The sequence below is a fragment of the Ambystoma mexicanum genome, chromosome 11, assembly GCF_040938575.1.
Source record: "Ambystoma mexicanum isolate Mex_15411 chromosome 11, UKY_AmexF1_1, whole genome shotgun sequence".
NCBI lineage: Eukaryota > Metazoa > Chordata > Amphibia > Caudata > Ambystomatidae > Ambystoma > Ambystoma mexicanum.
This window is the reverse complement of record NC_090934.1, coordinates 1,108,590,013-1,108,607,350: the sequence shown is the minus strand read 5'-3', so window position 1 is coordinate 1,108,607,350 and position 17,338 is coordinate 1,108,590,013. Positions and strand designations below refer to the sequence as shown.

The 17,338-nt window shown below is 41.0% G+C and overlaps 1 protein-coding gene across 3 annotated transcripts in view; it reads left to right on the top strand.

Annotated features, from left to right (window-relative positions):
• ACSBG1 (acyl-CoA synthetase bubblegum family member 1) overlaps positions 1–17,338 on the top strand; it is a 1,203,629-nt gene that overhangs the window by 971,116 nt on the left and 215,175 nt on the right. For all 3 annotated transcript variants that reach the window (XM_069624414.1, XM_069624415.1, XM_069624413.1), the window contains one exon: positions 16,359–16,540. In XM_069624414.1, the coding sequence (XP_069480515.1) occupies positions 16,359–16,540 (182 nt within the window). The remainder of the gene's footprint in view (positions 1–16,358; positions 16,541–17,338) is intronic.

Genomic DNA, 17,338 nt, shown 5'->3' with positions numbered 1-17,338 from the left:
GTTTGTAGCAAGTGCCAAGGTCAGTTGCATGGAAAGGAGTAGGTGATGTGCAGAAGGCAGGGACAAGATAGCAGTTCCCAGCCCGAGAAGCAGTAGACTCCCAAGCTAATTATGTTTCAGTAAGAGCACAACCAGCCATTGATGTCCAGATGCATGAGATCAGTATGCCAGTAAATAGGTAGAAATTCATTCTCCAACATGTGCCGCTAATATGTGATCAAGACATGAAGAACATTGGCTATTCATTATGAGTCAAGTATAGATAAGACACCTGCTGAACTCCATAGCACAAACACCGACACGAGATGATATACAAGGCCAAACACAAAGGAACAGATAGGCCACCTATCCTATGCGTCTCTAATATTTTGACATCTCGTCAAAATATCCAAGGTTGGTGAGTAAAGTGCCAACCAATAGAAATCCCTCTTGCCACACGGCCCATGATGAATAACGTCATCCAATGTAATGATGCAGTGAAACTATTATCTATGATGGGTCGGGCTCAGGAGAAGCCATCAGATATGTATAAGCCAATGAGGAAATTAACATGTATGTATTCTATATATATTTTAAGATATTAACCAATCCTAACCACTTATACATTTTGTAACTGAAATCGTAGTATGACATCACTGCTTATGTATTTTTTGTATAAAATCTGATCACATTCACTGTATTGTTGAGACCTAATTGTATGCTGTCCCGGCCGAGATTCTGTGCTTTGAATGAAGCTGTTTTCTCTCATGCATCTTGAGTACTCCATTATGGAGTATTGTTTTTATGCTACTGTGAATCTGGGTCTATCTCTACAGGAGCGAACCCTCACAGCCCCAACATAGAAACATGTCTTACATACACAAATACTCTGGGTCCTGAATAATCAGTCATACTGCAGGTAACTTGATTTTATTTTCACGATGAACAAATATTGCTACTCTACGGACCCTATCCATATCATCTGTTTGTTTACACAGTTCCAGGGCTTCAAGGGCAGAGCGAGTCATTGATATTCTAAGGAATGGCCTTAAATAAATAGACCTCCAAGAACTAAGCTGCAGCCACAGAAAGAGAAAATGTATCTCAGTTTCCCCATTAATGCTGCAATGGGGGCATTTGTCTAAATTTCCGGTACCCCAGGATTTTGTGAAGGAGGCTAGCTGAAGACTTCCCATCCAAAAATGGATAAAAAAGAGCTCTGAAAAAGGTGGATTGTAGTTGGTCAAAATAAGCTTGATAGCCGAAATCCTGCTTTATCCTACGATAACCAGCATCCAATTTTAGCTTCTTGTTTGCCTGGACCATTCCCCTTCTTATATGAGATACCATAACATACCATTCTTTCTTGAATTTATTGGTCAGTGCCTCCGTAATATACTCAGGATTTAACCACAGATCTTGCTCATCCCTCTCAGAAAGTTTTTTTTTTTTTTTTTTTTAACATGGTCTGTCCACTGCAAACTCTTTTCCCCTTCCAGGTACATTACATGACGCATGGGCTGACGCAGGAATGCTGTATGTAGCGGTTTATTAATGAGGTGAATATGGGTAAGGTTACACTGTATTAATTACATATATTAAATAGTAATAAGGGATAGGGGACATGAACGCCGCCGCTGATTCCTGCTCACTCTGTCCTCTTCCAACTGTCTTACCTCCATATTCCATCTCGTGCACAACCGCAGCATTCCACTGTTGACGGCCAGGATGGCGCGAGGCTGCTCCATACTACACATCCCCTTTCCTTCACAAAGAACACCCCACCAATTACAATTCGGCATATTCCATCAAGTATCTGGGTCTCTGGTAGCTCCTGCCAACTCTTGATGACCTCTATGGCATATCTGCATTATTTGCCAAGGAAAACAAGCTCCCAAACAAGGAATCTTCCCCGGAAGATCCATTACTAACACAATTTCTCCCATCCACCGAACCATCACCTTCATTTTCCTCCTCTACCAACACCATCACCCTCTCATTGTTCCACACCTTGCCATCACTGGTCTTCACAGCATGCCGAAACACTTCCACGACCTCCACAGGCTTCGACCCCTGACATCCATCCTCTCTCAACGCAACCAGAACCTTGATTCTGACCCAGCAACCAACATATGGCACCCTTCCTCTCCTGAATCGCTTGTTATCATGCTGCATCTTGTTGGTTACCTGCCTCTGCCAAATGTTGCTTTTCACCCCATTTAACTCCACTTTCCTGCCAGCCATCGCACTCATCCACCCTGGAAACAATTTTGTGTTGGCCTTTCTCCCCCTGCTCAGTTCATAGGGAGAGACCCCTGTAGTACTGTGTGGTGTAAATCCATGAGCTACCACAGACTCTCTCACCACTGCTTTCCAATCTCTCCCATTCGACCACGCCCATTTTATGGCATCCTTAATCACTCTATTGTACCTCTCCACAATTCCATTAGTTTGGGGATGATAAATTGCACTGACACTATGGACAATAGATCTTTCCTGCAGATTTTATCCATTTTTCTAGACTTAAACTGGGACCCATTGTCTGTCAGCACTTCCTCCAGATACCCCTCATGTTCACACAATTTTTCCACAAATTCAATCACCTTCTGAGTCATTACATGAGAGGTCATTGCCAGATCTACCCATCTCATTAACATGTCAATAACAACGATTAAATACGTTGGATTCCCATCACTCCATACCGGGCCCAACACATCAATGGCCATTTTCTTCCATGGCCCCTCTGGTATGTCCCTTAACACCATGGGGTATTTTGCTTCGACACACATTTGATCACTTTTTATGCAAAGGATACAGTCCCTGACACTTCTCTCCACCTGCAGTTCACACCCTAGCCACCAATATGTGTTCCTTATCCTGCGTTTCGTCTTCACTATTCCTTGGTGGCCCTCATGACCAAGATGTATGATCTTCTCTCTGCGACCCTCAGGGGGCACCAGCTTGTCACCTCTCAGGAGACACCAACCTTGTATGTATAATTCATCTCTGATGCTCCAGAAGTCACCTGCTCCTGCCTCCTGCATTTCAGCTTTGTGCCGCTTTCCATACTCCACATTTTTCATGACACTCAATAAAGTAGCGTCCTTCAACATTTCTTCATCCCATTCTTGCCTTGACACTGACGCATCTGACAATTCACAGATCACTTCATACTCATCTATTTCTTCAATCAGGTCACTATAATTGGTCAACCTTGACAGACAGTCTGCCGTGTAGTTCTTTGCACCGGGAATGTATACTATGGTAAAGTCAAATTCTTGCAATCTGGACACCCACCTGGGAATTCTGCTTGAAACTTTGTCCAGACCTTTTGTAGCAAAGACCTCCACTAAAGGTTTGTGATCTGTGTGTATTTCGAATTAAACACCCCAGACAAAGCTCCTGAATTTCTCGGTGGCCCATCTGATGGCTAATGCCACTTTCTCAATTGTCGCATACGCCCTTTCTGCCCCATTGAGCAGGAGTGAGGCAAATGCTATAACATACTCTCTCCCTTCATGGAATTGTATCAAGGTTGCTCCTAAACCCACATTGCTGGCATCCGTGGTGATCACTCTCCGTCTTCCCCTTACATAGTTTTGCAAGGTTGGTGCTGCAGCAAGCACTTCCTTTATATATCTGAATTCACTTTCACACTCTCCGTCCCACATGAATTTCTTGTTCATCTTCAACATGCTTCTCAAAGTCGCTGTATGGTCCGCACAACCTCTAATGAATTTAGCATAGCCTTGGCCGTGCCTAGAAAGGTCCTGAGTTGCTCCTTGCTATAAGGTGTCACCATGTGTCTAATCGAGTCAGCTAGCTCTTTTTTTGGCAAGATCCCTTCTATGGAAATCACATGCCCTAAATACTCAATTTCTTTCCTGTTGATTTTTGATTTCTCTTTACTGAGTACCATTCCTACCTCATGCAGTTTCTTAAATACTATCTCTAACCTTCTATTGTGTTCCTCTTCATTCTCTGCATAAATTAAGATGTCATCTTGAAAGAAAATAACTCCAGTTTCTCCATCCAAAATACGGTACATCATTTTCTGGACTACGGAAGCCGCAGAGATCAGTCCAAACACATCCTTCGATACTGATATAGTCCCTCTGTGGTGATGAATTCCATCAAATGCCTTGATTCCTTATGCAACTTCACTTGATGGTAGGCAGCTGTAACGTCCAAGGTTGAGAATATTTTCGCTGAACCCATCGTCGAGATCAACTCCTGTATGTTTGGAAAACGGTGCCTCTCGGGAATAATGTACTTATTCAATTCTCTTAGATCAATGCACACTCTGACTTTTCCAGAGCTGTTCCTGACCACAACCAAGGGGGATACCCATTCAGACGCATCAATACTTTCAATAATCCCTTGTTCTTCTAGCTTTTTTAGTTCCATCTTTACCTGTTCTCTAAGTGATAATGGTACATTGCGCAACCTTTGTGTAATTGGCTTTGTATCTCGTATAAGTAGGATTCGATGAGTGAAGCCTTTCACACATCCTATGGCATCATCCTTAAATATTTCAGCACGAATCCTCTCTGTGTTCACTCCTGAACCTTCCACTAGAAACACAGATTCCATTGCATTGGGATCTAGTCGAACCTTCAGTAACTTCTGGTGAGCCCAACTGAGAAGGGAGGAGCCTCCACTTTTTGAGACATAGATGCAACCTTCAGCTTGTCTCTCCTTGAACGTCAAGACCGCACTGAACCATCCTATAACTTCAATCTTGGCTCCCCCATACACCTTTGGTCTGATATCTACTTCATGCAGAGATTCTGGCCCACAAGTTTTCCATACTCTCTCTGGGATGAGCGTATATCTAGCTCCTGAATCCACCATCATAACAATAGGATGCCCGTTAACCACAATCATCGTTCTTGGGCTGTCGACACTTCACCATCATCTGATACCATGAAAACACACTCTTCTCCTTCATCACTCTCTCCATTTCCGATGATTATCTTCAAAGCTAAACAAACAGGACTGCTCGCCCAATGCAACGGACTATCATATTTGTAACATGTCCTGATAATGGCTCGTCCTCTTCCTCTCTGCGCTCCGCTGCCACAGCTCTCGTGCTCCCAATCTTATCTCCTATTCTTGTATCTCCCTCTCGGGTATCTCTTCTCTCACTGTTAAAACTTCATATACCTTGTTCTCACATCCTTATGGTTGCTGGCACTTCCTCTCCTATCTTGGCTGCCTACAGCTGCTATTGCCTCCTCAGTACCAGATTGTATGATATTCACAGCTGCTTTCACTGAGATATCCTTGACTCTGTTCTCCAATGTTTTTACAGATTTGTCTGTGTGCTCTACTTCCTTGGCTATCTTCAATACAACATCCCACATTAAGGTCATCCTCTGACCATAACTTCTCCCTAACCTTGCTACTGCTACACTCCAACATGAATTGATCCCTTAGTCTCTCCTGCAATTGTTGATTGAATTTACAAGTTCTGGCCAATTTCCTCAACTCTGTGATGTATTGCTCGACCGTCTCCCTTTCCTCTTGCACTCTTTTCCCGAACTTACATCTTTCTAATATGGTGCTTATCTTCTTCTCATAATGTCGGTTGAACTTCTGAATAGCCTTTGCATACCCGTTCATGTCCCCACCTTCTCCAGCCGGCAGATATGGTAGATCCTCATATTTCTCTTGGCCAGCCGGTCCCAAACAGTGCAGTAACAGGGATTTTTTTCTCTCTACACTGTAGTTTGTTCCCCACACTACATTGGCATAATGTTCGAATGCCTTGAGCCATTTTTCCCATGGCAGCGCGGGTTCTCGAATCTCTGGTAAGAACATTTGAGGAGCCGGGACCCTGTGTATTGATATGTCTCCAGCACCTCTGGCAGCCATTGTAGTTTAAATAAGGTAACTTCTTAATCGGTCGGCAGTTTCTCCTTTCTTGCAGGCTGGACACTTACACTAGATCCTTTTGTACCTTACCCTTCTTTGATTACTTGGACAATTTCAGTTTGTGCACTGTCTTTTTCTTTTTACGAAATTCAGCACCTGTTTGTATATTTATAGTCACCTTGTATGACTTGAATGCACTCCAACAAAAAACAATCTATATGAGGACTGCAACGAAGAAGATGATGATGAGATGCAATCTTTATACCTGGCCTGACTCTTCAAAATGATCTGTGGCACGTCACGTGATACGTTGTCATGTCCTTTCTCCCAACGGCACGTAGTGATACCGTAAAGTTGCTTGTGCGCGTGCTCAACATACCTTTCAATATGCAGTGAAACGCAGTAAAATATCACGTTTCAGTCGCATTGATCAGTTGCTGTGGGCACTTAACCACGAGGGCCCACAGTCGCCGCAGTGCTCTCATCTGACTTCATGAAAGAGCCTGAAACCAGCCGGAGATCGTTCTCAACGGCACAAGCTCCTCATCACCACTGAAGTATGGGAGGATGCAGGAATGCTGTACGTAGCAGTTTATTAATGGGGCTGAAAATGGGTAAGGTTACACTGTATTAATTACAATTAAGTAGTAATAAGGGATAGGGGACATGAACACTGCCGCTGACTCCGTCCTCTTCCAACCGTCTTCTCTCCGTATTCCCTCTCGTGCACACCCCCAGCATTCCACTGCTGACAGCCAGGCTGACGTGAGGCTGCTCCATACTACATTACATAAATCAGCTCATCCCTAAATATGTGAAGGGGCAGGGTATAACATAATCTTAATCAATATAATGCAGGCTTTTTAGAGGCCTTGCTATCCATGGGACTCAAATCAAGTGCAATCTTAATGAACATATTTAGTGCACCCTGCAGTAGTTGGAGCACATTTTTTAAAGAATTTGCTCTCAACTATCGATAAACAAGACATTTTGGCACAACCCCAGAGTTCAGCTTCCAATGTAGCTGCAGTTATGGCCTGCTTTTCATACAGTTCTAGCGCTGGCTTTACTTCACCCTTACCACGCTGGGTAAAAAAAAGCACAGATAGCTCCACTATATTTCTCAAGGTTAGAGCCGGCTTTAACTAGTTGTGCAGACCATTGGCCAGGCTCATAGTAGTGGGTACCAAGATAGTCATAAAACAAGACTTGTTTGAGTTTTTGACTATCTACCCTGATTACTAAAAACCTGGTGCTGAGCGAACCTAGGTTTAAAAACTAGGGATTTGGTTTTGCTGATGTTCAGGAGCAGTCTTAGCTCCCTGATAAATGTCACCATGGTAGCTTTAAGACCCTGCAGGTATGTAGCCTGGAGTGTGGCATCATCCGTGAAAAATAAACCAGGGTAGATGTCTTTCAGGGGGTTTAGGCAATTTTGTTGAAGGGCTACTATCAGCTCATTAACATAAATATTAAAAAGCATGGGGACCAGCGTGCACCCCTGCCTTACACCTTTGGTGACATCAAGATGTGGGGTGGGTTATCCGGCTAAACCATAACTTACCAGTGCTTTGTTATTACGATAGAGCAGTCAGATGCAAGAAATTAACTGGGGTGATTTTCTCTCTTTTCTAACACTTGCCTAAGAAGATCACACGGTACACGGTCGGATGCTGTTTTAAGATGAACAAAAACTGGGTATAATTTAATTTTGCACAAGACGGTGTACTTCTGAATCAACAGGTTCAGATGAAAACTTTGGTCAGTGGTGCCCATACCAGGTTGGAATCCTGCTTGGAGGAAGCTAATGATTTGTTACTTCTCACCCATGATTGAATATGATGCAAAATGACCTAAGCAAATAGCTTCCCCGAGCTGTCCAACAATGATATCGAGCAATGGTTTGGTGCTAGGTCCTTCCCCCTTTTCATGAATTGGGTTTATTTTGGCATGGTGCCAATAATCTCATACTAGAGCCAGATTTCTGAAGGCAGAAAAGAGTTTTGATAAAACCGGTGCCCATATGAACAGCTCCTCTTTGAAGATGTCTGCAGGGATCCTATCAGGGCCTACTGCTTTACCCCCTTCTGTGACTTAATGGCCCTGGCAACCTCCTCCAAAGTGCTAGTCATTCCACTAGTGCAACCTTCCACTAGTGGAAGAAATGGTTCTCCCAAGCATCAGAGGTAATGCTGCACTGGGTAGGCGTATTCCCATTGACCTCTGTTCCAGAGGCCAACTTCCAAGAGTTGATAGAATCACCATTGTCATGGGCTTCTGCTAGATCAGCCCATCACATTCTTTAATACATCTCTTTTTTATTTTTTAATGGTGCTTTTATAGTATTTACATCTAGCTCGCAGCAAAGGTTAATCAATAGGTGGGGCTGAAGACAGACAATGCACCAGACACTGCTTAGCCTGGACACATTCAAGATCATACCAACCCTCCTCTGTTAATGTGTGTCTATTTACTGCTGATCTTGAGTGGGTTAGAAGAGGTGTAATGCCTAGAGTGACCTTCCGGAAGTCAGAAAGGATTGATTGATTGATTGATATTTTATTTACATAGCGCTCATACACAAGTGTTTCAGAGCGTGAAATAATCAAGGACCCAATGATCATTGGAATCAAAGCTACAAATATTTTTAATGTATGAAAGGCTTGCCTTATAAAGATCTGGGATAATATCCCACTTCAAAAGATTCACCCACTTCACCCCTTTCCCAGCATGTCCTGTAAAGGCCACAGCGTGAGTTGGCAATGGAGGACCTCCGGGTTTAAGGAGAGTTGGGGAGCCAGAGGGAGCTCGATATCGGTCGATGGTCACTTTCCTGTCTATCTACAATCTTGAACCAAGCTATGAATCTCCAGGACCCAAGGGATACTAGAATATAATCGGTCAGAGAAGAACCATTAAACCCTAGAAGCGTATGGGCAGCAGGTTGATCTCCGCAAAACTGCCCATTACACGCCCTTAATCTGAGTGCATAGAGTGTGCAAGCTGTTTTCATCTGCAAGTTACAGGTTCTCTCAGGGTGTGCAGCCAACAGAGAGGGTATATCCCAGGCGGCATCCTGGTCCTCCCATGTCCCTTCCAGATAAACTAGAGGTTACATTTGTAGATTAAAATTGCCCACAACCACTATATGGGTATTTAGCTGGTCATATCCTTCCCATGTGGTTACCAGTTCACATATCTTATTAACACTAGTCATGGAGTTAGTTCTGTTGTACACATTAAACAACAAAAAAATAAAGCCATGCAGCGTAGACATGAGCAGATGTTGAAGACCTCATAGGCTGGTTTCTCTCAAAACGACTTGACAATTCAGGGAAGAAACAACCCATATTGATAGCCACCACTTGAGCGCCCCCTAGATCTCTTCTGCGCAGGGACCTGAAATTACTCGTAGCCCTCAAACTCCACTGGGTCCATAGCCCATGTTTCCTGGAATACAGTTAGCTGATGATCTCTGAGTTTTCTTAGTCAGTCCTGCTATATTCCAAGGTAATAGGTGACAGTTCTGAACCTGAACATCCCTTGCACTGCCCAGGAATCATCAAACAACACCCTCAAGACTGTTCTTTCTTCCACCCGATTGGACATATTGTGGATTGCAGTCATTATTCAAGGTTTTAGGCAAGGCAGCAATGGGCCCTTCAAAAGGGGCCCCACCATTCATACCAACCCTGCTAGGGCCCATCGGAGAGACCTGAGATTCAAAAGGGTACCGCCTTATACTCATTGTTGAACCTTCTGGAGGGTATGTTCTGAAGTCAATAGCCTAAAGACCTCCCAGTAAGTTCTTATTCGTGAAGAAGATCCAAACACTATCAAATGAGCTATTTGAATTGCCCTCCAAAATACACCTGAATGTATCCTCCCTGATAAAAAGAAGTGCACCCCTTGACATGTCTGATCCAATGGGTGCACTTGTTCACAAGGGAGGATTGACTCTCGATAGCATCTTGAGGCAGTCTAGGCACATTACACATCAGCACGGATGGGAGATCAAACCCAGGTGATCCTATGGATGGCCCTCCAGATGTACTAAAGTCCCAAGCTATACCACCCACCCTCACATGTACTACCCCGGGTTCCATCAACATTAGTTGCTGTACAAGAATTGATGACATCAATGACTGAGGCCATACTATGGAGAAAGGGGTTAACTATTGGCACAGTTAAGGGGTCCTTAATTTTGGCATCAGTACACCACCCAAGTACATCAGAAAAAGAAGAATCCTTATGGCCTAACTATACCTTGTACCCCATCCCATTTCGAGGTATCGATGCTGGATTCATGCCAATCTGGGAGGAAATATTAGATGGGAAGCCCTGTCTCTGATCAATTTTAGGTGCAAGTGTTTGGATACTATTATTCAATTACTGTGTTAGACAAACCAACCATTATATCCAGTATATATAGAAATAGCCTCCCTCAAACCACCCAGAAGGGTAAATAATAAATTAGCCGCCTCAGTGGTCAAATTATCCCCAGGAACATGGGTGGGAGATTTACATTTGCATTTAGCATTCATCGTCTTCCCCCCTGCTTCTCATGGTATTCACTATATGGGGGAGTACTCTTTTATTCATACCAATAGCTAGTACCTCTGCAGATTTAACCGGCTGCTTGCCATAGCTTAACCTGCTCACACAAGGTACTAAATTTAATCCGTTGGGAAAAAGGATTAGATAGTGGCACCGCAGGGTCATTCACAAAACTGGGCTTGAAACAGACATCTTCGAATTCATTGGAAGTAAATGTTTGAGGGACCCCAGCAACTTGTGCACAAGAAAAGCAAATGATCAGGGCCCACTATTCAGATAGACCTGGGTACCATTGTTCAATTATATTAGACCCACACGAGTGAGTACCAAAAAATAAATTTAGATTTTTTATTGAATTAAGATTAAATTAAAACCACATCTAGTCACATACATATTGCACATAGTCTGAAAACATATCAAATAGGACACTAGGTAGACATAAATCCAACATTTCACATACAACACTATCACCAGTGCATCTACTGGATGATATATACATACACACAGGAAAAACGAAACCACATTGGCATTAGTTTGCATTAATTACATCATAAATAGTATTTCTTGTTCTCTCACTTGTACCTATTTTACAATGTAAATATTTCTTTGGCGACAAATTAAACAGTCAACACACTGTGTTTCAGCCTATAAAGAGAAGTTCATGTGCACCAAGTATGGATGGCCTTTATCAGGACAGTACAGGTATTTTTAATAGAGGCTTCTTTTGTACCTGAATCCCTGTGAGAAAAATGACATTTACATGAGATAAGGGGGCGGGGAAGTCTATCTGAATTTATTTATTTAATTAATTAATTAAATATTAATTTTAAACGTGCAAACATAAGCAGTAAAATAAGCTAACCCTCCTACCATGGGGGCATGTTTTTGGTATCCCAATTTCTTTAAATTTTTGGTGGGATAGGTATCCATGTTCTGCATACACAGATCTCTTGATGACACTATAAATAAGGACATGGCATTCCGAATGTGTGTATCTAATTACAATCCAACATACAATTTATTTATATAATTATTAGTGTTACATGAAACAGGCTCACCTTCTCCTTATTTTTGAGCCAAGAGGCACTAGATAAAGGTTTCTTGCATCTCCTCCTGTGCAGTTTAAAATTACTTCTGTGAAAAAAAAGTATCGACTCAGTCTACCAAGGCATATGTATCTTGGGTAGAAACAGCAATCACAGTCTAGCCGCAGTATCTGCACATTATATGTAGCTAGTTGGCGCACACTTAAGTGCTGGTGTGACAATTTCACTCATTTATCAATTAAGTACAGCCTAAAATCACAGTCTAAATGGGCAACCCAGTATAGTATAGTTCGCTGTGAGGCACAGCGCTGCCATGTTTATAGAGGTGGAGCCGGCAAAACCGCCTGTAGATTGTACACTTGTACGTGCAAACCAAATGTGTTAGCTGGAGCGCGTAAGGCGTTCCAATTTCACTCATACTCTGACCAAAAACGGCAAGTGCTTATTGTTAAGGTAAAAGCAACTCTTCTTGCCTATGAAGTTTAACTCTGCCACCGCGCAATGCCCGTTTAAGTTATCATTCGCATTCGAATTGAGAAAGGGGTCGGCCATTTTTTTATGGAATTTATCGGATTCAACTTGTCTGGAATAAAAAAGGCAGACAGACTACAAACTGTCCATTGTTTATGTACTCAGTGGCTGCATGTTAGCTAGGGAACCAGCTAGGAGCGTGGCTGATCGAAAACATTGCATCCATGTTTGAACCCATCCTTAATTAGTATGCTTTATGAGAGAATCCCCACGTGTCCATTGACTAATTACTAGAGCCTCATATTGGGTAACACATGAACTGATTTTAACATAAAAAGAGAATACATTTACAATGTAGAAGATACATTTATCCTGAATCGAATATCAGATTAGTCCACATTCAGATTAAGTCCCGGATTTACTGTATTCAACCAGTAAATCCAGCGTTGTTCTGCCTTATACAATTGCTTGCCAATATCTCCACCCATGAGGGATATCGCAGAGGTTGTAGGATAAACCATTTTCGGTCTCTATCACTATGGCCCTGCATTCTGTAGTGTTCCACTAAAGGTTTATCAGACATATTATTAAGAATACATGATCTTTGTTCCGATATGCGTTGTTTCACCGTGCGGATAGTTTTACCCATGTACAGCAAGTTACAGGGACATTCAATCACGTATATTCCATTTCTGCTGTTACAATGAGTGTGTGTCCTAAATTCCCATTTGAACTATCCATGTTCAAACACGTGTTTTGTCTCAGTGTAATTACACACAACACACTGTCGACATATGTGGTGCCCAGTAACAGGGGGCAGTACCCACATTGTGCATACTGTCTATTCTTCTGATGTAATTTAATAGGTATGTATCAGTTTCTGTTGCAAATTTGGATTCTTTTTGAAGCTAAACAATGTTTTTTCTTAAGTGTGTCTTCTTATTTGACTAAATGCCAGTTTTTTTGGATGATCTTTTTAATCTGATTACTGATCGGGTTATATGTAGATGCAGATACTAGTCTTGTCTATTACAGGTTTTTCTTTTGACAACAGGCAAATCTCTCTGTCAGTGTTAGCTGCTATTTTTTAGGAACTTTCTTTTTGCATATCCCCTCCCCAAGAACCTTTTCTTCAAAAGGTCTACATGAGATTTAAACTCCCTTCCTTCAGAGCAGTTTCATGTATTCTGAGAAGCTACCCGTATGGTAGATTTGACCTCAAGTCAGCTGGATGGAAACTCGAGAAGTGTTGCAAACCATATAGATCAGTGGGTTTTCTGTACAAAGAGGGAGGTAACCTATCCTCTCCTTTATATATTATTAGGTCTAGGAAGTTGATGGACTTTTTATCCCACATCATCGTGAACTTTATATTGTGATCACAATTATTAAGCCACTGATGGAAACTGGCTAGTTGAATTTCATCACCACTCCAGAGTAGATAAACGTTGTCTATGTACCATTTCCAGGCTGATATACATGGGCGGCGAGCGGGTTATTCTCAGAGAAAATGTAAAGGCTCTCATAGTGTGCCGTGTATAGGTTGGCTACGTCTGGAGTAAAGGTCGCACCCATTCTCACTCCCTTCTGTTGTTTATAGATCTGTTTTTTTATATGAAGAGGTTCTTGGTCATGCAACTTGGCCATCACTGTCCAGGGTTGCTACAGTTTCAAACGGGACAATAGTCACAGCAGATAAAATATTGGCAGACATTACACACATCATCTGGGGATATATTTCAACCACATCACCAGGAATACTCTGGCCCACTGGGCCAGCTGATAGTACAACATTCCTTCCCTCTATTTGATCAGATCTCCTCTTAACCTCCAAAATCTTCTAGGGGATCCCTTTCAGTCTTCCTGGAGAGAGTGGGTCACAATATACAAGAACTAGCAAAGGGAGTTGATGTTTGTAGGCTTTACGTTTTGTTTGGGTTAACCATAACTGTTTTGTAAAAAATATTCCATATTTGGCTGATTTACTAAGCTAAATAAGTAGCTTAAGTAATTCTAAATTTACTAAGCTCAAAAAAAGGTGTAAATTGAAAAAATGACATAGACACCTACTTAAGCTATTTATTTCACTTAGCAAATCATCCGCACATGTATATTTGTATTGGGCTGATTTACTGAGCTAAAAAAAATAGTGTAAGTAAAACTGAATTTACTAAGCTAAATAAAAAGTGTAAGAAGAACTTAGGCACTTAAGCTACTTATTTCAAATAAAAAAATCAGTCCCGTATGTGTGTGTTTGCCAACTTAATCAGGTATTCTTTTCACTGACTATTGGATGTTTATTTGATACTTTTAATGTCTTAATTGGAATATAATGCAAAGGTCGAACAGCTTATTAATGTGCCAAACGTTTGTATATGCTCTGAATTGTACATGCTTATTACTTTTCCTATGTTTTCTTTTGTGTTTGGTATTTGCTTTGGTTACATTCTCCATTGATGAGATATTTGCATTATTCATGGTTTTAGAAATATGTGTTAGAATGGAATCATGTGTGAATCTCATTTGGCTTAAGTACACTAATATTTTACATGTAAAATGATAAGATTTTTCAGATATGTGAATACGGTGTGATATTGTACTGTTAAAGATCATTAAAAGCTTAACAATAATAATATAAATTCATACATAGTACATTCACCCAAATATGCAGCTCTATTCAAATATGTTATGTACAACTTTTAAACCGGGTACATACAACATTGTGTATGCTCTTATTGTATATTGGTTACATACTTAGTAAATAGTTAAATTCAGCAGAAATTAAGCTGTAGAATTGTACAGCTGAAGGTTTGTAATACAAAACATTGGGGTTTTCATGGCCATACAAATTACAAACCTTATTTTTAGGAAGTGGTAGTAAAACCAACGTGGCAATTTGAAATACCTTAATAGAACCAGGAGTGAATTCACTGCTGTACTGTTTGCTTATTGCACTTCATAAATTAAAGTGTTCTGTTTTGCTGACTGGGATTGTGCTATTGTAAAGGGAGGATCAACATCAATTGTTTGTTTTCTTAAAGAAGACACTTTGAGACATGTTTAAATGTCCCTAACTTAGAAATAGGCCTATAACTATGGAACCTTACACTTTCCCTTCTATTTCTAATATGGTCAAGTAGTTGAGAGCTGATTTTTCAGAAGGCAAACAACTGTGGGCTCAACTGGAGGTGCTGTCTTGATGCCATTGAAGGAAATTAAGGGGATTTTATCTTTCCCCATGCCGCTACTCTGTTTTCTCCAAGGGTAATTATTAAAGCCTTTCTGAAACACAATTACATGATTCAAACAGCACCATTTAAAGAATATTCACAACTCGCAAAATCTGACTAGAGACCATACTGGCTATTTTTACACTTTGTTAAACTCCCACTCAAAGGAAAAAAAAGTGTTACATTGCGCTGGAACTTATTCCTGACTCATTGATTTGATTTAGGAGTGTTACTTCTTTTAGGAAGATTGATCTGTCGGTTATCTTACAGAGAAAACAGTCCTTTGTCAATGAAATGCTCAAATCCCTCAAAAAGTAACAAGAATTAGGAGTCAGATAGCTATACCCGTTTTAGGCAACTTCATGGCAAAGGGTGAAGCAGAGAAAAACAGAAACATGAATTGGAGAAATTAAGGTAAAGCACAAAGGTTTATCAACTGTGAGTGTTAAAGGTAACCTCAGGAAGCATGTTCTAATATTTAAAGATTTTTAGACTGTCACTGAATAACTGATGAAAATATGATTACATTTTATACTGTACAGGAAAAAGCGTATATGGTACGGAGCTGAGGGAAATGCATGTTTCTCACATCCATGTCTGATGCTTGAGTTATATCATGTGCCAGTCTTCTTTATCACATGGAATGAAAGAAAATGTTGTGCGGCATGGTCCCTGATTCCATTCTATCCTAGTTTGCTGCTTCGTTTCTTCAGGGAAAATGGCTTTGAAAGTCTTGCTATCTCACCATACTAATATTAGCAAATCCATGAAAAACACATATTTTCCGAAGTAGTATATAATCTTTCTGACTGATCATTGTATTCAGTATTGCATTTCTGTACCTAAATGAAGTTGGATTCATGGATTTAATTATTTAGGGTTCTTATGAAGTGCTAAAAACTGATTCCTCATGGCAACATTCGAGCACTAGATTCCATTCTGTCTAAATTCAGATTAACTCACTAAGCAGATATTGTTGTTCTCCAAAAGGAAAAGGATGATGGAGTTTGCATGAGGTCTGGTTACTCTCGTTGGGGGGAGGAGTTTTGCACTGTCAGTTACAGATTGAAAGCTGGTTTGAAAATGTCATTTTGTGCATTCCCCCTGAGTTTCTGGTAACTTGATGTCACTTTTTTAATGTATAAATCATTAGGTAAAACATGTTCACGTGTTGGCTTCCATCTTCCTTTCCAATCAGGGAAGCCTGATTACCACTCTAAAAGAAGCTCAGCCCTCCGCGCACATGGGAGTCCCCAGAGTCTGGGAGAAGATCATGGAAAAGATTAAAGAAGGCACAGCACGGTCTGGCTTTTTTAAGAAGAAAATTCTCTCGTGGGCAATGTCTGTTTCCTTGGAACGAAACCTAAATAATCCAAGAAGGTACATAACCTCCATTGAACAAAAAAGCCTCTGTTGCTTGTTGTCTTCAATTGCCACAAACCATTACTATTTGGATAACGTTTTCAAGGTTTGACATATGTACTCTATTGAGCTTATTGAGGCCTAGTGTACCAGATAAGTTTTACTTTCACTGTATGCTCTTTCAGTTCATCCCTAATTGATTTAACAAGTGCTGCCATCCACTGCCTTAGAGCAAACATTCAATGGCAAAGAATTCTAGAATTGTGTGACAATAACTGAGAATGCTTGGTTGGATATCTTCACTTTGGAGACTTTGGGGATTTCAAGACAAAGTTATTATTTACCCACCAGGTATTTTCAATGTATTTTCTAAATATAACATTTATTTAGAAAAACTGCTTTGTATGATATACAGTCCAGTTTAAAGGGTTTCCACTCTTCCAAAGGAAGCCAGTCTAATTGAGCAAAGCCAGCTTTGATGTGATTGACATTTTGATTCCTGGCTACCAGGCAAACAGAACTATGTGAAGATCATCCCAGAGGTAGCACATTGCATTTAGGGACTACTGTCAAAATAGCATTAACTCCATCAATGTGTGAAAAAACTGAGGCATATACTGCAGAATGGAACAGGCCAGGTGTTAAGATTGATCACTATGAAAAACCTTTCCTTTGTTGCCTTCACAGAAGATTCACAAGACAAGATGGACTGCGCAGAGGCTAAAGCCTCCTTTTATTTATTTTTATTTTACTGTTTAAAGCGTGGATGTAGCTTAAGAGCAGTGGGGCACTGTTCAGCATGTGGGTAGCCAGTGT